The 25,482-nt window shown below is 40.4% G+C and overlaps 1 protein-coding gene and 1 pseudogene across 5 annotated transcripts in view; one reads left to right on the forward strand and one right to left on the reverse strand.

The window, feature by feature from the left end:
* Positions 1-25,482, reverse strand: part of KDM2A (lysine demethylase 2A) — a 94,405-nt gene that overhangs the window by 54,722 nt on the left and 14,201 nt on the right. For 3 of the 5 annotated variants that reach the window (XM_059709934.1, XM_059709933.1, XM_059709937.1), the window contains 3 exons: positions 2,657-2,795; positions 1,427-1,505; positions 255-301 (listed from right to left, as the gene is read on the reverse strand). In XM_059709934.1, coding sequence (XP_059565917.1) covers positions 255-301; positions 1,427-1,505; positions 2,657-2,795 — 265 coding nt within the window. Of the gene's footprint in view, positions 1-254; positions 302-1,426; positions 1,506-2,656; positions 2,796-25,482 lie in introns of those variants that run through there. The other 2 variants (XM_059709938.1, XM_059709936.1) reach the window with 2 other exon arrangements.
* Positions 14,124-14,594, forward strand: LOC132241344 (large ribosomal subunit protein uL24-like; annotated as a pseudogene).

Consider the following 25,482-nt stretch of genomic DNA (forward strand, 5'->3'; position numbering starts at 1 on the left):
AATGGGTTCTTAAACTGGACCGGAGGGCCGGAACAAAAGCATGGATGGAGTGTTTGTGTCAACTAATATAAATTCAAAGTAAACATCATTACATAAAAGAGTACGGTCTTTTTTTTCAATACTTTTATTCTTCAAATGGGCCGTAGTTTGCCCACGGCTGTCCTAAACCTTCTCAAATCTCAGAGAATTAGGACTCAGTCCTAAGTGTAAAATCTCTGCCTCAAAGACACAAAGGCCACATGCTTAATACTTACCCACACACATTTTGACATCATTCACAGTGAAGTCTGGATCTGGCATCCTATGAAACAAACACCAATAAGCATAACTTAAGTGTGAAGCATAACTTCTTTAGTCAGTGTTTTTTCTTTTCTTTCTTTTTAACACTCTAACTTTAAGAAAAAAAAATACGTTTTTATTGATTTCAAAGAGGAAGAAAGAGGGGAAGAGATAGAAACATCAATGATGAGAGAGATTCATTGACTGGCTGCCTCCTGCACACCCGCTACTGGGGATGGAGCCTGCAACCCAGGCATGTGCCTTGACCAGGAATCATACCTTGATTTCCTGGTTCACAGATCAATGCTCAAGCAATGAGCCACGCCAGTTGAGCTATCTTTTTTTTGTTTTAAGATTTTTTTTTATGTGGAGTAGGGCTATGCATGCCCAAGGCCGATGTGATTTTATATTTTTAAATCAGTTTTTTGTTTTTGTTTTGTTTGTTTTTTTAAAAAAATATATTTTATTGATTTTTTACAGAGAGGAAGGGAGAGAGATAGAGAGTTAGAAACATCGATGGGAGAGAAACATCGATCAGCCGCCTCCTGCACATCTCCCACTGGGGATGTGCCCGCAACCCAGGTACGTGCCCTTGACCGGAATCGAACCTGGGACCCCTCAGTCCGCAGGCCGACGCTCTATCCACTGAGCCAAACCGGTTTCGGCTGTTTTTGTTTTTTTTAGAGAGGGAGAAACGGAGAGGGGGAGAGAGAGAAACACTGATATGAGAGTGAAACATCCATTGGCTGCCTCTTGCACACACCCTATCAGGGATCGAGCCCACAACCTGGGCACATGCCCTGACCGAAATTGAACCAACAACCTTTTGGTGCATAACAGGATGCCCAACCAACTTAGCCACACTGGCTAGAGCAGTGTGAAGTTTTTCTTAAAGTACTAAGAACTCTCCAGTCAAGACACATCAATTTTCTTATTTGAGCTGAAAATATATTTTAAATATAAATGACTTCTTGATTTTCTTATCTCAACTTTATTTTCTCATTTACCTTTAACAATCATTTGTAAAAAAAGAAATATACACCCTTTTAAAACTAAATGAGAAATACTATCAATACTGCACTGTCTATAGCTCTACATGTAATATGGCCATTTCTCAACCATATCCAATCAGGCCAACAACACTTACTTTATTCCAAGTCCATCAGAATTCTTGAAAATCAGAGGGTCTCTTAAGCCACCCCGCTGGATATATTCCACATTAAAATCTGTCACCAAAGGAAAATAATTGTTAGGATGGCAAAAGGTATAGCTGGAAAAAGATAACTGAGAAGCAGGATTCAGGGATTTGCTAAGTCTGTATTTCCAGGGGAAATTAAAAATTTAATCAATAGGGGGTAGCTCTATTAACGAGTCATCTCATAAATCCTAGGCAGAAATTATTGTCATCCTTCCTCTTTTTTAAAAAATAGACATTTTAATTGATTTCAGAGAGGAAAGGTAGTGGGAGAGAGAGAGAGAGAGAAACATCAATGTTGAGAAAGAATCATTGTTGGCTGCCTCCTGCATGCCCCACAATAGGGATCAAGCCCACAATCCAGGCATGTGCCCTGACCAGAAATCGAACTGTGACCTCCTGGTTCATAGGTTGACACTCAACCATTGAGCCACGCCAGCCGGACATCATCCTTCCTAATAGACAAAAAATGTAATTCTGTCCACTACATTCCTGTTGGTTTGCCAAGGAGCAAAGCTGCATGTTACACATGGAATCACACATCTCAGTTTTGGTGGGAAGAATATGCATAAAAGGGCTTTTATTGTACTACTAGAGGCCCGGTGCATGAAATTTGTGCATGGGTAGGGCCCCTAGGGCCAATCTATAGGGCAACTGGTGGGGTGATTGGGGAGCCCCCCGCTGGCACCCGCCTTGGCTGGCCTGGCGCCACTCACTCGCTGGCCCAGCCCCCCCGCTGCTGCCAGTCAGGGCCTGCAGGCTAGGGGAAGCTCCTATGTTGAGCGTCTTCCCCCTGGTGGTCAGTGTGTGCCATGGCGACCGGTCGTTCTGCCATTTAGTTGATTTGCATATTAAGCTTTTATTATAGTATAGGACTTATAATTAAACCCAAACCAAGGAAAGGGAGAAAAAGAAGGAAGAGACTTTTAGAGAAAAATTCTAACAACATTCCTGCCCTAATAAATGCTTGCTTCTTCTAATATAGCAAAGAAATGACTCACAGGGTGGGAGGATTTGGGGATGGTAGTGTGTAAGTGGTACTGTGTAAAAAAAAGAAAATAAAGATAAATAGCTACATAGCATCAACAGGTATATTCTGGCTGCATAGATGCTTATTACAGTTCCCAGAATTTAAACTTCCTACATCAAGAGACTACAGGTCTGAATCAAAATAATACTAACCTTTTCCCTCCATAAAAGTAACAAAATTTGCATTATATTTGTTGGTGTGAAGTTTCTCTTCCAAGTCAAAAGTTCTTTTCCCTTCAATTTCATCATCTGAAATGCCATCATCTTCATAACGTCGTCGCATGGTACCACGCTGGGGAGAGAGGGACATTAGGATGAAATCATGTACTTTTTCATGCCTATCTAAAAGTGGTCAGTTTTCCCTACACGTATGGACAAAGTGCTACTTTTAACTTCAGTTGCTATGTCAAGCATCAGTATTCCTTGCCTTAAGATCTTTCTCTTAACGAAAGGTGAGTGTTTTCTGAGAATGTAGGGAATAAAACAAAGTTTTAATGAGCCACTGGGTCCCCTATTTGTGATATGTTCCCTCTGCTAACTCTTTCAGCCTAGAGATATAAAATTACAATAAAAATTTGACCAAAAAGTGTACTAAACATTTTACTTGTCAATCATTGCTTATCAGAGGGGGAACAAATTGTCTTTATGAACATTTCAGGCCAGGATACAAGATATAATTTTTTTCACAGGGGAAAGCTGTATCTACAATACCTTCAATAATAGAGTACAACGTTTTAATTAATGAAGCAAAAACTCTAACATCAGATAAAGGAATAAAGTTAATCTAAACAACAGCATTCTAAACAGTAACCTCCAATATTTACTTTAAGGATGTCTTCCCAAAGAAGATATACAAATGCCAATGAGCACATGAAAATGCTCAATATCATTAGTCATTAGGAGAAGTGCAAATTAAAATCACAATGAGATACCACTTCACACCCTCTAGGATGACTATTATAAAAAAGATGGACAACAACAAGTGTTGGCAAGAATGTGGAGAAACCGAAACCCTCACACATTGATGCATTCAATCTAAAATGGTACAACCACTTTAGAAAACAGTTCGGCAGTTCTAGCAATTCTACTCTGAGAGGTGTGTGTGTGTGTGTGTGTGTGTGTGTGTGTGTGTGTGTGTGTGTACCGGTCATTCTGCCGTTTGGTTGATATGCATATTAGCCTTTTATTATATAGGATATAAAAAAATTTAAATGAAGTCCATACAAAAAATTGTACACAAATGTTCATGGCAACATTCATAATAGCCAAAAGGTAGCAAGCCAAATTTCAACAGATGATGAATGGGCTAACAAAATGTGATGTCCTATATAATAAAAGGCTAATATGCAAATTGTCCCCTTGGGAGTTTGACTGACCAGGAGTTGGATTGTTCGCTATGACGTGCGCTGACCACCAGGGGGCAGCGCGGAACGAAGGAAGGCCCCAGCAGGCAGCCAGCAACCAAGGGAAGGAAGGCTCTGATTGGCCCTGATCGCCAGCCAAACTTAGGGACCCTTTCCATGCATGAATTTTGTGCACCGGGCCTCTAGTATTTACATAATGGAATATTTGGCCATAGAAATAAATGAAGTATTGATAAGTGCTACAATACAACATAGAAGAGTCTTGAAAACACTGTATTAAATGAAAGAAGCCAAACATAAAAGACCACATATTGTATAATATTATTTACATGGAATGTCCAGAATAGGCAAATCCATAGAGATAGAAAGTAGATTAGTGGTTGCCAGGGGGTGGGAAGACAGAGAGAAAGGAAGTGACCAGTAAGATTTTTCTTCTTGATGATATATTATAGAATTGTAATTTTATTAGCCAATATTGAATAAAATAAATAGAAAAAAAGATTTCTTCTTGACAGTTGATTTAAATCAGAGGGAATAATGGTGGGCTTCCTTTCAATGCTCTGCAGTTTTACATTTGCTATTTTGCTATTGAGAAAGGCATCTTCCTTTGGTATAGCAGCCTATATAGTTAAGTATTACACACCAATATTTAATATTGTATGTGGTTTTCACAGAAAAACAACAACCTGTAATTACGTAATACACAACTGCTGAATTTGTTTTTTAAGTGAACCATTCTAAGAATTTCTAAAACCTTTTGCTTAACTTTAACTGTAAAAATATTACCTAATTACTGTCTTAATGGACAGTTTTATTTTCTTTATAATTATTTAAGTACTAGAGGCCCGGTGCACAAAATTCGTGTGTGGGGGGGGCAGCACACGGGGCACTCAACCTCACCTGCACCCTAATGCAATCCAGGACTCCTCGGGGGATGTCCGACTGCCGGATCCCTGTGGGATTGGGCCTAAACTGGCAATCGAACATCCCTCTTGCAATCCGGGACTGCTGGCTCCTAACCGCTCGCCTGCCTGATCGCCCCTAACCACTCTGCCTGCCTGCCTCATCACCCCTAACCACTGGCCTGCCTGCCTGATCACCCCTAACCACACCTCTGCCTTGGCCCCTGCCACAGCAGCTTCGTCCAGACGGACATATGGAATGATATCCAGAAGGTCATTTGGCTGTCCGGTGTAATTAGTATATTACGCTTTTATTATTATAGGTCATATGATAATCCATGTGGTTTCTATAATAATCATTCAGCATTTATTGGAACAATTACATTTCACTTGAAAGACAGTTTTCTAAGGGAAACTTAGATTAATTAGGTTTCCCCCCATTTTCTTTCTTTTTACAACTCTTTTTAAAAAAAGTTTTATTTAAATTGATTTGAGAGAGAGAGAAAGAGAGAGAAAAACACCGATGTGAAAGAGAAACATTGATCAGTTGCCTCCCATATGCTCTCCAATTGGGGATCAAACCCACAACAGGAATCGAAACAGTGACCTTTGATGTATGTGACAACATTCCAACCAACTGAGCCACACCAGCCAGGACTTTCATGCTTTGAATTGCTTTACCTTCCCTGAACTACCTGAAATTTTATGGTAAAACCACATTTTGGATCAGAATTTGCTAGATGGCTTTCTTATTTATAGGATATCACTCTATAAATTAAAAACAAAAAGAAGTGACCACTGCCCTAGCTGGTTTTCTTCAGTGGATAGAGCAGGGGTGGGCAAACTTTTTGACTCGAGGGCCACAACGGGTTCTTAAACTGGACCGGAGGGCCAGAACAAAAGCATGGATGGAGTGTTTGTGTGAACTAATATAAATTCAAAGTAAACATCATTACATAAAAGGGTACGATCTTTTTTTCTTTTTAGTTTTATTCATTTCAAACGGGCCGGATCAGGCCCGCGGGCCGTAGTTTGCCCATGGCTGGGATAGAGTGTCGGCCTGCAAACTGAAAGGTCCCAGGTTTGATTCTGGTCAAGGGCACATGCCTGGGTTACGGGGTCCATTCCTAGTAGGGGGCATGCAGGAGGCAGCCGATCAAATGATTCTCTCTCTTCATTGATGTTTCAATCTCTCTCTCCCTCTCCCTTCCTCTCTAAAATCAACAAAAAAAAAATACTTAAAAATAAAAGAAGTGACCATTAATGGTATGGATTTCTTTCAAGAGTTATGAAAATGTTCTGAAATTAGGTAGTGGTAATATTTACACAACTCTGTAAATATACTAAAAACCAGTAAATTATACATTTTAAATGGGTGAATTTTATGGTATGTGAATTGTATCTCATAAGCTGTTATTTTTCTTGCTTATGCTGCAAACTTATCTTTTAGTATATTTTACTTTAGCCAATGATGACATTTGCTATTCTTGAATACATACACAAGGGACAACTGGTGTGGGAGTGGCAGGTGCCATACAGGATAAAGTAGTCATACCCTATAATGTGCTAAAAACAACTAAAATTGGAACTTAAAGTTAGATATTGATAATCTAAAATTGATTACATAGCATCTGATTTTGCATAAATATCTAAAAAAATGAGATATTGGAGGAAGATCTCTTGAATGAACAGAAATGAATCATAAGAAATAAAAATTAAAGAAAATAAAATACACTGTTAAACACCTAAGAAGAGCAAGATTCAACTTAGAAACTTAGACAGAAACACTGAGGAATATCTGCTATCTTTTCCATAAGCCACAGCTCAAAAGCCTCCCCCCCAACCCCCCCCAAAAAAGGAGATTAATTTTAATAGAACTTTCACTTACTCCAATAATGCCATCTCTGCTCAAAGTATTTTTAGGTACATTTATTTGGGCATAGAGGAGTGTATTTTCACGGACAATTTCTTACATGGGTTTTTTTTTTTTTGGAAAGAACAACACTCAGTTTTCTTCTTCACCTTATTCCATATGTGCCTTTGAAGGGAACTCCAAAAGACGATTTCCAAGCATGTCATACAATAAAGGCAATACTATCAGAATAAATGTAGTTTCCCAAAATAATCAGTTTTAAAATGCATTCATTTGCACTACAAGTTTTTTTTTTTTATTTTTCTTCTTCAGTGACAACATATTCACCCTAATTACCACAACATTTCTAATATGGTAGCCAGAAGTCCCCCTATTCTTCCTCCCTTTTTACATTATTTTCTTGATTTTTAAAAAATGTATATATATTTTTATTGCTTTCAGAGAGGAGAGGGATAGAAACATCAATGATGAGAGAATCATTGATCAGCTGCCACCTTCTGCATGCCCCCTACTGGGGATCGAGCCCGCAATGGGGCATGTGTCCTGACCTGGAATCGAACTGTGACCTCCTTGTTCATAGGTCAACACTCAACCACTGAGCCACTCCGGTCTGATGGTTTTACCTTATATCAAGAGGAGTCCTCCCATTTGTACTCTCAGTTTGTAGAGTGTGACAATATAGGGAAGGCTCTTTTTCCAGCCAAGCTATGCCCATTTCTTAACGATGACAGAAAAATTAATTTAAATTCTTATTTTCTTTTTGATTGTTGCAACTGGGAAGTCAACACTGATGTGAAAATTATTTGTGTCAGTTTTAACGCTGTCAAGGATAAGGGTCCCCTCACCCCTCTGTCTTAATGTAAACCTTGGGAAAAGTAAGTATCTATAGCAAATCTCTAGGTGCTTTAAAAACATATTCAATCCTCACAATAACCTGTAGTCAGTAGGTAATAACACAATCTACTAAAGGTGAAACCCTAAAAGCAGAGACCTACTTTAACCCTAAAGCAGAGGCTCCTCCCCGAGGCAGGAAGTTTCTGATGTTCGCTAAGGGACACTACATTTCTAGCTATGCCATTATTTAACATTCTATCATTCCTGATTTCAAATTCTAACTTTTATTTGACAACTTATTTTATTAGTCATTCAGCTATTCTGGTTGAAATAAAAATATTGCTATTTCTAACCAGAGACAATTTTACATCACAAAGTGTTTGGAAATACATCATTTATTGTCTATGCTGTTCAAATGTTTTTTCATTCTCTACATTTGTAATCAAATTATTTCAAACTTTCTGTAGAGATTAAATTGCCAATATATTTTTACCAAGATTAATCAACTCAGATTTTCTCTAAGATTCTGATCTATCTTATTTCACTACCTAAGAAAAGTTTTTTACAGAGCCTCTTTGCTGGAAATGGTATAAGAAGCCAAATAACTAGATTTTCATGTCCCATGTCATGGGTGAAAAAGTTTGGGGGCATCTTTTTTATAAATATATGTGGATTAAATTCAGTGAATTCCCACTGACATAAAATTAAGTTTAAAAATAGGAGAAACCAAGATGGTGGCATAGGTAAACACTGGAAATTGCTGCCTTGCACAACCACTTCAAAAATACAACTAAAGGACAAAATGGACATCATCCAGAACCACAGGAAGGCTGGCTGAGTGGAAACTCTACAACTAGAAAGAAAGAGAAAAGCACACTGAGACTCAGAGGAGGTGCGGAAGTAAAGTGCAGCGGTACGGAGGCACACGTGGAAAGGGCTGGCAACTGAGGACACGGTTGTCTTTTTCAATCGGGAGGGAGTCTCAAGCTCCCGACTGCTTTGAACTCTAGTTCTAGGCGAGTCTCTGGTAACCCAGACTCATACGGGGAGAAACTGGATTGTCTGGCATGGTCGGAACTTGAGGGCGGCTTTCTCTCAGAGGTGCCTGCAGCATTACCGGGACACTGACACATGGGGCCTCATAGGGCAGGACTGAGGATCTGCCATAGCGGTTGCTCCGCCCTGTTGATTCCCTGAGACCCCGCCCCACCCAAGCTGTGCACAGAGGCTTTTGCATATGAAAGGCCTGGCCCTTTGCAATCTGAAAATTACCTAACAAACTGCAGCTGGGTCAGAGAGACCCAGAACTTCCAAAAGAAGGCCCAAGGCCCCACCACAGCTTGCACTGCTTCACAGCTGGGCCTCATCTGGGCACCTCCAAATCCCAAACAAAGAAGAGGAATCTGCAGATCTCTCTGTAGCTCCTGCTGGGTCAGGAAGAGGCTAAATTAGCACCTCCTTAGGGATCTAAGAGCCAGTGTACCCAGTGGTCAGAGTGGGACCATCCAGATTACAACTCCTCAGATCCATAAGGGACACACTCAGGGGGCAGCCTCAGTGAGCACCAAAGCCCCACTGAAGCAAGTCTTGCCCCAGCAGGGTGTCTCCAGCACAGAAGTTCTCCCACTGTAGACACAGCTGATTCTCACAGCCAATTGGTCTGGAGGTCAATTCCTCCCAGTGATACCTATGACAATCAAGGCTTAACTACAACAAGACTGTGCACAAAGCCCACAAAGGGGTGCACCAAGAGTGTCCACCTCAGGTAATTGGGGAGGCTGAGCCACTGGGCCCTATAGGACACCTAGCACAGAAAGCCACTCTATCAACACAGGGAAGCATAAAAAATGCGGAGACAAAGAAACAGATCACAAATGACAGAAATGGAGGAAAGTAAACTACTGGATATAGAGTTCAAAACCAAACTTACAAGGTTTTTCAAGAATTTTCTAGAAGCCCTGACTGGTTTGGCTCAGTGGATTGAGCATTGGTCTGCGGACTGAAGGGTGCCAAGTTCGATTCCGGTCAAGGGCATGTACCTTGGTTGCAGGCACATCCCCAGTAGGGGGTGTGCAGGAGGCAGCTGATCGATGTTTCTCTCTCACAATGTTTCTAGCTCTCTATCTTTCTCCCTTCCTCTCTGTAAAAAATCAATAAAATATATATTTTTTTTAAAAAAGAATTTTCCAGAAACCGCTGATAAATTTAGTGAGACCCTCAAGAAATCTAGTGAGACCCTCGAGGATATGAACAAGGACCAACTAGAAATTAAGCATACACTGACTGAAATAAAGAATATTATACAGAGTTCCAACAGCAGACTAGAGGATCGCAAGAATCAAGTCAAAGATTTGAAATACGAAGAAGCAAAAATCACCCAACCGGAAGGACAAAAAGAAAAAAGAATCCAAAAATATGAAGATAGTGTAAGGAGCCTCTGGGGCAACTTCAAGCATACCAACATCCAAATTATGGGGGTGTCAGAAGAAGAGAGAGATCAAGATACTGAAAACCTATTTGAAGAAATAATGACAGAAAACTTCCCCTACCTGGTGAAAGAAATAGACTTACAAGTCCAGAAAGCGCAGAGAACCCCAAACAAAAGGAATCCAAAGTGGACCACACCAAGACACATCATAATTAAAATGCCAAGAGCAAAAGACAAAGAGAGAATCTTAAAAGCAGCAAGAGAAAAAAAGTCATTTACCTACAAGGGAGTACCCATATGACTGTCAGCTGATTTCTCAACAGAAACTTTGCAGGCCAGAAGGGAGTGGCAAGAAATATTCAAAGTGATGAATAGCAAGAACCTACAACCTAGATTACTTTACCCAGCAAAGCTATCAGTCAGAATTGAAGGTCAGATAAAGAGCTTCACAGATAAGAAAAAGCTAAAGGAGTTCACCACCACCAAACCAGTATTATATGAAATGCTGAAAGGTATCCTTTAAGAAGAGGAAGAAGAAGAAAAAGGTAAAGATACAAATTATGAACAACAAATACACATCTATCAACAAGTGAATCTAAAAATCAAGTGAAAAAAAAATAAATAAAAATCAAGTGAATAAATAATCTGATGAACAGAATAAACTGGTGAATATAATAGAATCAGGGGCATAGAAAGGGAGTGGACTAACTATTCCGGGGGGGGGGGGGGGGGAATGCGGGAAGAGACTGGACAAGGATCGTACACCTATGGATGAGGACAGTGGGGGGGGGGGGGTAAGGGCAGAGGGTGGGATGGGAACCGGGTGGAGGGGAGCTATAGGGGGGAAAAAGAGGAACAACTGTAATAATCTGAAAAATAAAGATTTAATTTAAAAAAATAAAATAAAATAAAAAAATATTTTCCCCGTCCTGGCCAGTGTAGCTCAGTTGGTTGAACGTCATCCCATGCACCATTATCCGAGAGTTTTACATTCTTTTTTCATATTAAATCTTCAAGATTCAGTGTGTATTTTGTACTCACATCTCAATTTAGTCTCATTTGTGGCTTGTGGCTTACTATACTGGACAGGACAATCTAAATCTTAGAAGAAGCAACAAAAGTAAACCTTAGAAAATGATTGACTTATTGCCATGCTGAACAAGGTGTAACATCCCAAACCTATTGGAAGTCTTAAAGTAGATAGTGAGGGGGGAAAGTAAATAAAAATTTTTAAAAAGAGATTTAAACTGAATTGTAGTGCCAAGCCATGTGCCACTGGCCCCTACCTCAGCTCTTTTGCTTAGTTCTAAGCAAAGTATAATAGACAATTTCAGCTGGATTGCACTTTAGGATATGGATTATTTGTTTCTGATAAAGTAAAAAAAACAAAAACAAAAAAACACCTATGGTTTGAGTTTTACCTGCCAAAAAAACCATAATTTTCTTAAAGGGCAGCAATAGTGACAATTACTTGCACCAATTATAAGTGATCTAGTAAAAACTCTAAGTTAATCAACTGACAGGTGTGTACTAGATTAGTTTACCACTAGAAGATAAACTAGAAGTCTTGCTACAAGAATCTTTGTCACCCGGCCAGTGTGGTGCAGTGGTTGAGCATCGACCTATGAATCAGGAGGTCAGGGCACATGCCCAGGTTGCGTGCTGGATCCCCAGAGCGGAGCATGCAGGAGGCAGTCGATCAATGATTCTCTTTCATCATTGATGTATCTATCTCTCTCTCCCTCTCCCTTCCTCTCTGAAATCAATTAAAAAAGAAAAGAATCTTTAATGTCTGGGACTACACAGTCTCTGGGGAAGCCCTTGATCCTTGAATTTTCCTTTCCTTCTTTCTTTAATAAGGTTTAGCAAGGTTCACTGACTCCTGAAATCCAGTGAAAGGCATATCTTTTAACCTAACCTTTCCCAGGATGGTACAGAAGATGTGGTTAAGCCTGAATGAAATACAATCAAGGCTTATTTATACTCTCATATATCAAATCTTCCACAACAACATTGTTTTGAACTTGATCACATACTCTGGACTTACACTGTAGACATTCTCATAAATCTGAATTCTGTTTCAACTTCCACCTTGCATAGCTTTTCTGCTATTTATATCTGAGTTCAGGAAATCTTTACTGTTAGTACTACAAATTAACTTTAGTCCTCCAGCCAGGTTCTGAGGGAGTCTCAAACATATTAACATGATCCCAAATGAGATCAGAAAGCTATGCAACTATAAATACTTTTATAAAACACTTTAAACCTCTAGTTAAGGAATAACTACATAAAACACACTAAAATGAGGAGGAGGGGACCATGCCAATATAGTTAATAACCAATATTAAATTGAAACATTTTCTGCAGCAAAAAATGAGAATAAATGTTTATTTTCATCCACAGTTTCGATATTGCTCATTTGTATTTGGTAGCTTCATTTCATACTACACGTGGTTTCAAGTTTCTTTTCCAAACTCTATTCCTAGTTCTACCTTTCCTTACAAATGATGACCTCATGACTTAACTATATAAAAAATGTCAAAACCTTTAAAAGCGATATCCTACTCAGTATGGCTCAATAGATAGAGCGTCAGCCCACAGACTGAAGGGTCCCAGATTCAATTCTGGTCAAGGGCACGTACCTGAGTTGCAGGTTTGTTCCCCCTAATTGGGGCATGTACCGGAGGCAACCAATCAATGTGTCTCTCCCACATTGATGTTTCTCTCTCTCTCTTCCCCCTCCTCCCTTCCACTCTCTCTAAAAAATATAAATAAATAAAAATAAAAATCAATGGAAAAAATATCCTTGGTGAGAATTAAAAGAAAAAATAGGTGGATGAGTAGTGAAGAGTTGTTGGGGAAATCTCAAAGTACCATCCCATAAATTACTTTCTAATTACTAAGAAAAAATATATTATAGGAAAGATCTAACAGTCACACACTTAATAAAGTGATCAAGCCTAGAATCACCAAGAATGAGACAACCTAACACTATCTTCTGGTATGATGCAATAAATATGAATAGCAGTCTTTTTGCCAAAATGTTAAACCTGAATTTAATCCCTTAAGATTATCTAAAATGCTCCTTTTTCATTTTTTAATTTCAATTTAGCCACTATCAAAGGGCCTCTGAGAGGACTCCTAACAACCATCACAAAAAATGTAGTAAAATGAGTATGGGTTTGGAGCTAAACAGACCTAAGTCTGAATCCTGGATCAGCTACTTACTATGCTTATATAAACTGTAAGCCTCAGTTTCCTCATCTATAAAATGAGGTTGTATGAAGTACCACCAATTTCAGAGATTGTTATAAGGATCAAATGATATATCTACTGTATGTAAAGTATAATACTGCCTGGCACCCTAGCTGGTGTGGCTCAGTTGGTTGAGTGCTATCCTGTGCACCAAAAGGTTGCCAGTTTGATTCCCAGTCAGGGCACATGCCCAGGTTATGAGTTCAGTCCCCGGTCAGGTGGGGAGGCAAAAAGATGGATGTTCCTCTCTCACAATGGTTTTTTTTTTTTTTAAATATGTTTTTATTGATTTCAGAGAGAGGAAGGGAGAAGAAGAGAGAGATAAAAATACCAATGATGAGAGAGAATCATTAATCGGCTGCCTCCTACATGTCCCCTATTGGGAATCGAGCCCGTAACTCAGGCATGTGCCCCAACCAGGAATCAAACCGTGACCTCTAGGTTCATAGGACGATGCTCAACCACTGAGTCACACCAGCCAGGCTCTTATTGATGTTTCTTTCTCTCTGTCCCTTCCTCTCTCTAAAATCAATAAAACTACAAATAAAACAAAATCATTAAAAACATATTTAAAAAGTAAAATAAAATACTGCCTGGCATATTAGAGCTGGTCATGTTGCTTGCCCTATCATACTACATAACTGTTCTCTATAATGTGTCATGGCTAACAAAGGTCCTTTATATACATATACTGGGGCCCGATGCACAAAATTCATGCAAGAGCAGGCCTTCGCAGCCGCGATCCCTCTCAGCCACTGTGGCTGCCTCAATCCCGTGGCTGCAGCCCAGCTTCATCCGGAAGGTTGTCCGGTCTAATTAGCATGTTACGCTTTTATTATTATACAGTATGTCTTCATCTGATCCTACATATAAACCAGAGCTACAGGTCAGTAAACTACAATGACATTAATCTTCCTACAAGGAATTAATCTTCTAACATTATAAAATCAAAGCATTGCTCTTCCCTCTTGCGGCCATCGTAGGAGCGCCAGCGGTCAAAATGAAGTTCAACCCCTTTGTGACATCTGACTGGAGCAAGAACCATAAAAGGCATTTCAATGCACCTTCCCACATTCGAAGGAAGATCATGTCGTCTCCTCTTTCCAAAGAGCTGAGACAGAAGTACAATGTTCGGTCCATGCCCACCCGAAAGGATGACGAGGTTCAGGTTGTTCGAGGACATTACAAAGGGCAGCAAACTGGCAAAGTAGTCCAGGTTTACGGGAAGAAATACGTCATCTACACTGAACGAGTGCAACGGGAGGAAGCTAATGGGACAAGTGTTCACGTGGGCGCTCACCCCAGCAAGGGGTTATCACTACAGTAAAGCTGGACAAAGACCGCAGAAAGATCCTTGAACGTAAAGCCAAATCTCGCCAAGTAGGACAGGAAAAGGAAAATACAAGAAGAAACAATTGAGAAGATGCAGGAATAAAGTAATATTATATACAACTTTCATTAAAAACTTAAAATGAAAAAAAAAATGAAAGCATTTGTGCTCATTCTTACACTCTTTATACTGGTAGTACTTGCTTTGCATGGTCCCAATATACATTTCAGTTACCACAGTTTAGTTAAATAACATCAATCTCCTAACAATATAGTTCAAATTTCATTTACCATTGTATATGAACTGTGAGTGGTTGAATAAAGTACAAACTTTACTGTTAGTTTCTCAGTCCACAAAACATTCTATAAATAAGAGGTGTGCATCATGATCAGTGACCAATCATACCACTTCTTTCAAAGTCTGTTGGTGATGCGTTCACTTACAAACAATAAGACGTAGAATATTGCCTCCTAGTCCCACAGTGATAAACTACATGATATTTTATATTAAAAAAAAGGGTAATCAAAAGAGGGAAATGGCCTACAAAGATAAAAATGAAACAAAGAAATAAAAAGTGAGCCCTAGCTGGCGTGGCTTGGTGGAGAGCATCAGCCTGAGGACTGAAGGGTCTCAGGTTTGATTCCAGTCAAGGGCATATGCCTGGGTTGCAGGCTTGATGCCCAGTGCGGGGCATGCAGGAGGCAGCTGATTAGTGATTCTCTCTCATCATTGATGTTTCTCTCTCTCCCTCCCTCCCTCTCTGAAATCATAAAAATATATTTAACAAACAAACAAAAAACCCGCCTGTTTAGTGAAAATGCTGAAAATGAAATGTGAATAGAAAATGAATGGAGTTATATGTATCAGAGGAACTAAGTGCAGACAAGCTTATCAACATAAATGAGAAAGTGATTATGATGAAAAGGATAAAGACATCCCAGTGGAAGCGACACCAGCCCAAAAAATCAAAAAACACAAAAACAACAACACTTAAAGGAACTCAAGTCCTTTGTATTACTTCTGTATTTAATTACAGTTTCAATATGAGTCTTGTTAATATCAAATTAATTCCATAGTTCAACGAGCCAATAAACTACTTTTAGAATTTAATAGCATATAACAAAACATTATGCCCAAAGAAACATCTCCTTTTCAGAAATGGAAGAGATTATTTCACACCTAAGCCAGTGCAGTTTAAATTCCTGTGCCAATGAACCTATCAAATGCCTGTGAAGTGAACAGATTTTGATTCAAATGGACATGTGTCAGCTTGCCATTCTATTCCCATTCAAGCTTTAGTAGAAGCCAATGAATTTGATTAATATGGGTAGGCATACATAAGTCATTCAATGATTATTACAGAACGAGATTGTGAAATGTGAGCCAACATTTTTCTGTTTTCAGATGTGTCTTAAAACTATGTCTCTCATCAAATTAAGGAGATATAGTTAGTTGGTCAGAAAACTCTGAATCTATGAAAAATGAGAGTTGTTCGAACACAGAAAAGGCTGAGACCTAGAGATGTGATGCCTTCCCAGGTCTAAAACCACCACCACTACTTGACACTTGACCATGATGCTAGAAATTCCTATTCTACTTTTACACAGTGGGGCTCCTTGGCTTATGGCTGGTAACTCAGAGTCCCTCCAAGTTCCAACTTGACACAGGATGGCACAAGTACCAGCAGGGGCTTTCCCAAATGTGTGATTACAACAGCCACATGGATGCAATAAAGGGAAAAATTCAAGAAATGTATTTAGAATTATAAACACCTTTAACAAGGCTTCTCTACAGAATTTTTAAATTATAGAATCTGGAAGAATTAAAGAATAAATATAAAGAAATAAGGGACAGACACAAATGGATGTCTGCAGATGTTTGTACCCACAACACAATGTTTGGAACAGTTCCTAGTTCTATATAATAAAAGGCTAATATGCAAATTGTTCCCTCTCCTGGGAGTTCGACCAGGGGGTGGGGATGGCCAGCCAAGCAACCGCAGCCCCTCCCCCAGTCTGGCCCCACCCCTGATCGAACCCCCACCCCAACCGTCTGCAGCCCTTCCCCCCTGCTGGCCTGGCCCCATCAGCCTGATTGGGGTGGGCCAGACCCCACCCATGCATGAATTCATGCACCGGGGCCTCTAGTATTTTCATAAAGATACAGAAGATAACATGGAGTAAAAATTACAAACAGAGAGGTATAAACTGAGAAAGAGCTTAAAAAGCTAGGTGGGTAAGTACAGTGGAACCTCATTTCTCGAACCTCTCCCATCTCAAACAATAAGCTTCTCAACCTGTCAACCCCTTCATGCTGACACCTGTATGGTGAGACATTCATTTTGCAGGTGACAAAGGAGAGAATGCGCGAATATGAGTCAGTTTACCACTGTCAAAATCTCAGGATATTGTGCTATGAATATTTTTGTGTGTTTTTGTTGCTGCTTATAATTACTGTAAAATTTTCATTTTTACTATACATTTCCTTTCCCTTTTGTTAAAGTTTCATTTACATTTCATGCTCTTTTTGTTTCTAAGGGGTTCATTTAGAGATTAAACAGTACAATAGACATGTATTGTACATAAAAAGGTTAAAACAAGGACTCATTTGGGGGTCTGGAACAGATTAACTCAATTTACATTATTTCTTTTTCTTTTTTTTTATTCCTCACCCAAGGATATTTTCCTATTGATTTTTTTGAGAGTGGAAGAGAGAGAAACACATTGATTGGTTGCCTTCTGCATGCCCCTGAGCAGGGCCTAGGCAGGGGAGGAGCCTGCAACCGAGGCATTATGCCCTTGACCAGAATCGGACCTGGGACCCTTCAGTTCACAGGCCAACAATCTATCTACTTATCAAGATAATGTAGCCAGGGCTACATTATTTCTAACTAGAGGCCCAGTGCACAAAATTTGTGCACAGGCAGGGTCCCTAGGTCTGGCCGGCAATCAGGGCTGATCTGTGGGGCAACCAGCAGGGTGATCAGGGCCCCCCACTCACACCCACTTTGGCCAGTCTGGCGCCGCCCGCTCGCTGGCCCTGCCCCCCTTCCTCTGCAGGGCGACTGACGGGGCAATTCGGGGAGTCCCCGCTGGCACCCACCTTTGCCGGCCTGGCACTGCCCATTTGCTGGCCCCACCCCCCGCCTCCCTCTGCGGGGTGACTAGTAGGGCGACTGGGGGGTTGGGGGGGTGGGGAGGGCCCCCAGCTTGCACCCACCTTGGCTGGCCTGGGGGCAGCTCCTGCATTGAGTGTCTGCCCCCTGGTGGTCAGTGTGAGTCACAGAGACTGGTCATTCTGCCATTCAGTCAATTTGCATATTAGGCTTTTATTATACAGGATAGGATTGGAAAAAAATGACTCTTTTTTTGAACAGCCTTCAGAATGAATCAAATTTGAGAAATGAAGTTCCACTGTATTATATTATTAGCTTTGACTTGGGCAAGTCATTAATAGTTCAGAAAAAATGTCCACAAATTCAACTGGTAAGAAACACACATAAAGAAAAATTTTTAAAATAACCTTAAGCTAAGAAGTGTAAAGTAGTTAACTCTAATTTTTTTTAGCACACAGAAAAACAGACAAACTACTAAATTAATATCAATAGTTCTCAAAATTGACCATCTATCAGAATTACCTGCCCGGCTATTGTGGCTCAGTGGTTGAGCATAGACCTATGAACTAGGAGGTCATGGTTCAATTCCCGGTCAGGGCACATGCCTGGGTTGCAGGCTCGATCCCCAGTGTGAGCCATGCAGGAAGCAGCCGGTCAATGATTCTCATTTATGTTTCTCTCTCTCTCTCTCTCTCTCTCTCTCTCTCTCTCTCTCTCCTTTCCTCTCTGAAATCAATAAAAATGTATTTAAAAAAATAGTGCCCTAGTTGGTTTGGCCCAGTGGATAGAGCATCTGCCTGCGACTGAAGGGTCCAGGATTCAATTCTGGTCAAGGGCACACACCTAGCTAGGTTTGCAGGGTCCCGGCCCTGTTCTGTGCCATGTGGGAGGCAACCAATCGATGTGTCTCTCTCACATCAGTGTTTCTCTCTCCACTTCATTCTCCCTAAAAATCAATGGAAAAAATAGAAGAAAAAAAAAATCACCTAATGGGGTTGTTGAGACACAGATTGCTGGGTCCCACTCCCAGAGTTTCTGATTCAGTAAGTTTGGAGAAAAACCCAAGAATCTTCATTTCTCCCAAGTCCCAAGTTCTCAGATATGGTCAGGGACACCCTTTGAAAACAATTGTTTTAAACTATTATGCTAAGAAAGAACTTGCAGGTGAATAAAACAAAGCTTAGATAACTAACAGACTTCCTGATTATCAACCTAAGGTTCTTTCCATTTTTAGGGTTCAGTCATTATGTTATATATTTTTATGTATTTTTAAAAAGTGCAAACATACTTTTGTTAAATTCAATAAATATTTTTGGAGCACTTGAAGAAGACATGGTCCCTTACTTTAAAGAAGAGACTCACAGTCAGATAACTACAACACAAAGTGACTGGTTCCACAAAAGAAGTGCATAAAAAGTTCCTTGGGAATATAACTGAAGAGAATTCAAGAGAACAACATCTGGGTCCTTGGAGGATAATTATTAGGAGCTTACCAAGAATACAGAATGGGGTGGAATGTAGAGCTGTTAGATATACACATTCACAGAAAAAAAATCCGTCAAGCACCTACTGTGGACCAGGCATTATACTAAGCACAAGATAAAATGGTGAGAAAAGGCATTGTAGCAGGCTTTAATGATGCTTACACTCTAAAAGAGAAACAATCAAATAATTATCCAAGTAAATATAAAGTCACAATTTTGATAAGTGCTATGCATAAGAGGTATTCTATACTATGAGAATTTAATCAAAGACTTCTCTGAGAAAAAGATCTGAACTATGGTATGAAGATAGTACCTTGGCATACTACACACCATGTTCAGACCTTTGCACATAAAAAAAAGTGGCTTTACATACTATTAATGTTAAGTAGATACCTTTGTCTCTTTTATTTTAAAGGTTTTAAAATTAATTTTGAGAGAGAGAGAGAAGGAGAAAGAGAAACACTGACACACCATCAGCTGCCTCCTGCATGCCCCCGACAGAGGATTGGGCCCAAAACCAGGACATGTGCCCTGGAGAATCGAACCAGCAACTCCTCAGTGCCTGGGATGGTGCCTGGCACCGCCCAACCAACTGAGCCACAGCAACCAGGGATATTTTTGTCTCTTTCACGTTCAAAGAAGAAATTTTGGTAGGCTAATTATCAATTCTACAAGACAAAAGAACTGACAGGTGACTTCAGGTAATACCTACCACTGACTGAATATTCATGCCCACTATCCAAGGAAACCCTTTCCCAGCATCAAGGAACAGGGAACCAAGCTAATTACAAAAGAAGCTGGTGAGCACCGTGTAGTAAGAGCAAGGGTAACTGGGTCTCAAGGAACATGAGCAGCTGGTTTCCCCTTTCTCTTATGACCAGAACAAGTGGGGCTACCAGTTACGGCAAATTCTTGTTTCTTGGTTCCCCCTCTTTGACTGTGTTCTGACCACCGCCATCCTGATAAGTGTCAGCACTTCACCACAGAATGGAGTAATTTTATTACAGCTGCTTTGCCTTTTAAAAATTATTATTAATTTTGAAAGACAGACACTTGTTTAAGGCAGTGACCTAGAGTAAGGCAGTTTTTAAAAAATATGTCTTTATTCATTTTTTTTGCCGAGAGAGAGGAAGGGTGAGGGAGAGAAAGAAATAACGTATGCACCCCTACCTGACCAAATGGTGCACGGGACAACACTCAACCAACTGAGCCACACCAGGCAGGGCACATTCTGCTTTGTCTTTATGATAAATTTAAACAGCTAGTAATGTTAATCTCAATGATATACATGGGTACTGTGCTTTGTGTATGCCAGGGAAGTCATAATTTTTCCTCAAGGAGCTTATAATCTGACATAATTAAACTTTTATCTTGTATCCATTTAGATACCAGAAGGGTAGGGAGAAAAAAACTATGAGGATTCAGGAAAGAGGTTTCCTTCAGTATGTGAGATTAGTAAAACAATATTGCAAATGGGCTTTAGAGGATGAAAAACAAGGTAGGGACAGGGAGATAGGATATCACAAGCAAGCAAGTAGCTTGGTTTGACTGGAACATATATAGGAGTAGATAAGCCCTAGGCTGAGTGGCTCAGGTGGTTGGACCTTTGTCCCGTATGCTGAAAAGGTACAGGTTTGATTCCTGATCAGGGCACATACCTAGGTTGCAGGTTCAATCCCCCATTGGGGTGCATACAAAGGCAACCAATTGATGTTTTTCTCATATCGCTGTTTCTTCCTTTCTTTCTCTCTCTCTCTTTCCCTTCCTCCCCCCATCTCCCTCTCCCTCTTCTCTCTCTAAAAAATAGTAATAAACAAAATAAAAGTAAATAAGAAAGAGTAGATAATAAACCCAGGCTGTGTGGCTCAGTTGGTTGGAGCATTGTCCCGTACACCAAAAGGCTGCAGGTTCGATTCCCAGTCAGGGCACATATCTAGCTTGACGGTTTGATCCCCAGTTGGGGCGTGTGCAGGAGGCAACCAATGTATGTTTCTTGTTTCTCTCACACATGAATCTCTCTCTCCCCTCCCCTCCTCTCCCCTCCCCTCCCCTCCTCTCCTCTTCTCTCTCTCTCTCTCTGCCCCATCCTCTCTCTGAAAAATCAATAGATGTATCCTCAGGTATGGATTAAAAAAAAAAAAAAAAAGAGGAGATAAACTGTAATAGTAAACTGAAGCCTGAAGCCCAGGCTAAAGAGTTTATGCCTACAACGGCAAAACCTTAAAAGTTAACCAAGCACTTATAAGCAATTTCCAAAAGGTAAGCTTTATTTTCACTACTCCACACATGAAAAGTTACAGTTCATCAAGGTTAAGTAACTTGCCCAAGATTACACAGAATATGAGCTAAAATTCAAAACCACATCTTATGAACCAAAGTCCAGTGTCCATCCCACACCACCAGTGACTAAGAGGAGGGAATGTCACAGAGGATGGGAACAACCTAATCAGAACCTTGGAAGCACAAAATAAGAAATAATGGAAAAGACACCCAGAATAAAAATCTAAGAAGGAGGCTACTACAACAGTGCAGACTTGAGTCAGAACTAGGAGTGGTAGTGGGAACTTAAAGTGTTGAATATCAAAATCCAGCGGGCCTTAGCAATTGGTTAAATATCCTATACGTATAATAAAAGCATAGTATGCAAATTGTCCCCTCCACCGAGAGCTTGTTCAGGAGTTTGACCAGGAGGCAGGGCCAGCTGGGGGAAGGGAGAGAGGCCCAGCCGGCCAGTGGTGGTGGTGGTGGCTGCAGGAGGTCCCTGCTGGTGGTGGCGGCAGGTCTGGCCAGCAGCAGCAGCAGGTAGCTGGGAGAAGGGAGGGAGTACCTGGCCGGCAGCCGCTAGGAACCCTACCAGTGCACGAAATTCATGCACTGGGCCTCTAGTGGAAGATAACAGAGAAAGAACTAGTAGTTGATAATGCCATTAACCCTTTGCGGTCCAATTTTATTTTTGGAATTCAAACAGTCTGGTCCAAATTAATTGATGGGATTGAATGTTGAACCGGTTTGTGGTGTCGACCTCAGCCTCGACATTGGACCTGCTCCTAGCGCAATGATGGTGAACCTTTTGAGCTCGGCGTGTCAGCATTTTGAAAAACTCTAAGTTAACTCTGGTGCCGTGTCACATATAGAAATTTTTTGATATTTGCAACCATAGTAAAACAAAGACTTATATTTTTGATATTTATTTTATATATTTAAATGCCATTTAACAAAGAAAAATCAACCAAAAAAATGAGTTCACGCATGTCATAGGTTCGCCATCAATGTCCTAGCGCCTGGTCTGTCAAGTCAGCCTCCATGTTGGACTGAAAAGGGTTAACAAAAAAATGTAATGGTCAGCCCTAGCTGGTTTGGCTCATTGGATAGAGCATTGGCCTGTGGGCTATAGGGACCCTGAGTTTGATTCCAGTCAAGGGCACATGCCTGGGTTGTGGGCTCGATCCCCAGTGGGGAGTGTGGCAACCAATCAATGATTCTCTCTCATCATTGATGTTTCTATATCTCTCTCCCTCTTCCTTCCTCTCTGAAATCAATAAAAATATATTAAAAAAATAAAGTAAAGTAAATGTAATTGTCACTCCTATCTTAAAACCAAACAAACAAAAATCCAAGAGAACCTTCTCTAGATCCTGCACTTGAACTACGATTTGCACCCCTTCTCTCTTCACAACCAAACTTCACTCAACTTCTCTTCACTCACTCTCTGTGTAGCCTCACATTTATTTTGAAGACTGTCTTCTGTCTCCAGATGCCACTAAAACTCCTATTTAAAGTCACCAATACCCTCTATATTGCCATATCCATGGCCATCTCGGTTTTTAATATACTCAGTCTCTGAGTAGCATCGACCTCAGCTGACCACTACCACCTCTTTGAAGCACTATCAGTATAAAGTGATGTTTAAGAATATAAACTGGCCGAAACCGGTTTGGCTCCGGTGGATAGAGCGTCGGCCTACGGACTGAAAGGTCCCAGGTTCGATTCCGGTCAAGGGCATGTACCTTGGTTGCAGGCATATCCCCAGTAGGAGATGTGCAGGAGGCAGCTGATCGATGTTTCTCTCTCATCGATGTTTCTAACTCTCTATCTCTCTCCCTTCCTCTCTGTAAAAAATCAATAAAATATATTAAAAAAAAAAAAGAATACAAACTGGAGCCAGACGAACCTAAGTTCAAAAACCCACTTTTCCAGTTACTACCTGGTGGTACTGGACAAATACACTAATGCTTAGAACAGTGCCTGATAAACAGTTAGTACCACAGTCACTTGGCTTCAAAGACACAACTACCTTGATTTTTCTCATACCTCGGGCCCATCCTTCTCACTCCCTTAGTATGCCACTCCATGTCTACCAACTTCAATTACCATAATATGCCAATGAGGCTCCGCCTTATGCCAATAAGTCCTTCCTTAGGTCAAGAACCATAGTTACCTACTCAACAATTCTATAGGCACCGCACATTCAAACTGGCCAAACTTACTCAAAACTGAACTTACGCTATTTCCCTCAATCTCCAAACCTGCTCTTCCTTCAGGGTGCACTATTTCAATAAAAGGACTGTACTACAGTCACCCACATGAGAAAAATTTGGGAGTCATCCTTACATGTACCCCCTTAACTTCACCCTCCACACATCCAACGAACCAAAATCCTATGATTCTATTTTCTAAATATTTCTCAAAACCTCTCTAATTCTACTGTCAGCACTCTCAACTATACCACCATCGTATCGACCTGAATCTCTACAGTAGCCTCCTAATTGGTCTTATCAAATCCAGTCTTGCTCTCTCTCGATCCTTTCTCTATACTCTAGTCAGTTATTAGTCCAAGCATTTTTTTTTTTTTAATCCTCATCCAAGGTTATTTTTTCCATTGATTTTTAGAGTGGAAAGGAGAGGGAGAGACAGAAACACCGATGTGAGAGAGGAACATTGATTGGTTGCCTCCAGCATGCCTCCGACCAAGGCTGAAAGCCTGCAACCGAGGTATGTGCCCTTGACCGGAATTGAACCTGGGACCCTTCAGTCTGCAGGCTGTTGCTCTATCCACTGAGTCAAACCAGCTAGGGCTAGTCCAAGCATATTACTCCTCTGCTGAATGTCTGTCTTTCCTGCTGCCTTCAGGATAAAACCCCACTTGGACTGACCCGTTGTCAAGACTGACTCTCTCCTCCACTCTCTTCTCTCGTTATACCGGACTTCTTGTTTTTGTTTGGTTGGTAAGTTCTTCAAATGTGTCAGATTCCTTCCAACCTCAGGGTTTTTGCATATGCTAGTCACTTCTCTTTTAAAGTTGGTTACCTCTTATTCACCCTACAGGTCTCAGCTTTAAAGGCTTTCTCAGGAAAAGTGTTCTCTGACACCTTCTCCCACTCCTGAAGTTTAGATCAGGTTTATATATTCTTATTGCATTCTGTACTTACCTTTGCAGCCTTCTGTTTAACTATAATTAACATTACTATTATAAGTATTTATTTAATGTCTGACTTACCCACCAGATTATAAGCTTCATGATAGAGAGACCATGCCTGTCTTATCTCTATATCTATAGCAAGCTTTGCATGGTGTCGGACACATGGTTAAGTGCTTGCAACATTTTCTCATTCCTACCATTAGGCTTTGCATTAGCTGGTCCCTCACCTAGACCCAGATCTGGTCCCCTAAGTTCTTGAACTTCACAAAATTGGCTCCTCATCACTCAAGTCATAGTTACAAAATGCCATCTTCAAAAGAAGCCTCTACTGATCACCTAATCTCAAGAAATTATTCCCATGATACAACAATTTTATTACCCTTTTAATTTCTTCGAAATATTCAACACATCTGAAACCACAGCATAGTATTTAGAAGTCTAACAAGGCAAGAACCAAGCAAAGTGCCTGCCATAGTGTAAGCATTCAACAAACATTTAAGTGACTGAATCTCCTGAATGAGAAAAGATGACATGGGGAACACCCCAAATCCATCAGCAAAACATTTACAAACTGTGCTTCAATAAATTTGAAAATATGGCAGTATTAGCCTGGTAGGCTTGAAAGCCAGACTGCCTACTTTGAATCCTGGCTCTTTCCCTTCTTAACTGGGTAACCTCAGATAAGTTACTTAACTGCTCTATGCCTCAGTTTCCAAACCAGTAAAATGGGAATTAGAACAAAGTGCCAATACCAAGCACATAGTGTATTATTATCCATTAGATTGGGCTTTTCCTCCCAATGTTTCAAATACACAGGGTGACTTTTCCTTTATCTTATCCACCCCAAAAGGGCCACCATTATTTTTGTACACTGCACAACTCCAAGGACATCTTTCACATAGATTAAGACATGTGAAGAGTACCTTCTTGACCTGTGGTTCTCAACCTTCCTAATGCCGCGACTCTTTAATACAG

This window comes from Myotis daubentonii, chromosome 9 (genome assembly GCF_963259705.1).
Source record: "Myotis daubentonii chromosome 9, mMyoDau2.1, whole genome shotgun sequence".
NCBI classification, from domain to species: Eukaryota; Metazoa; Chordata; class Mammalia; order Chiroptera; family Vespertilionidae; genus Myotis; species Myotis daubentonii.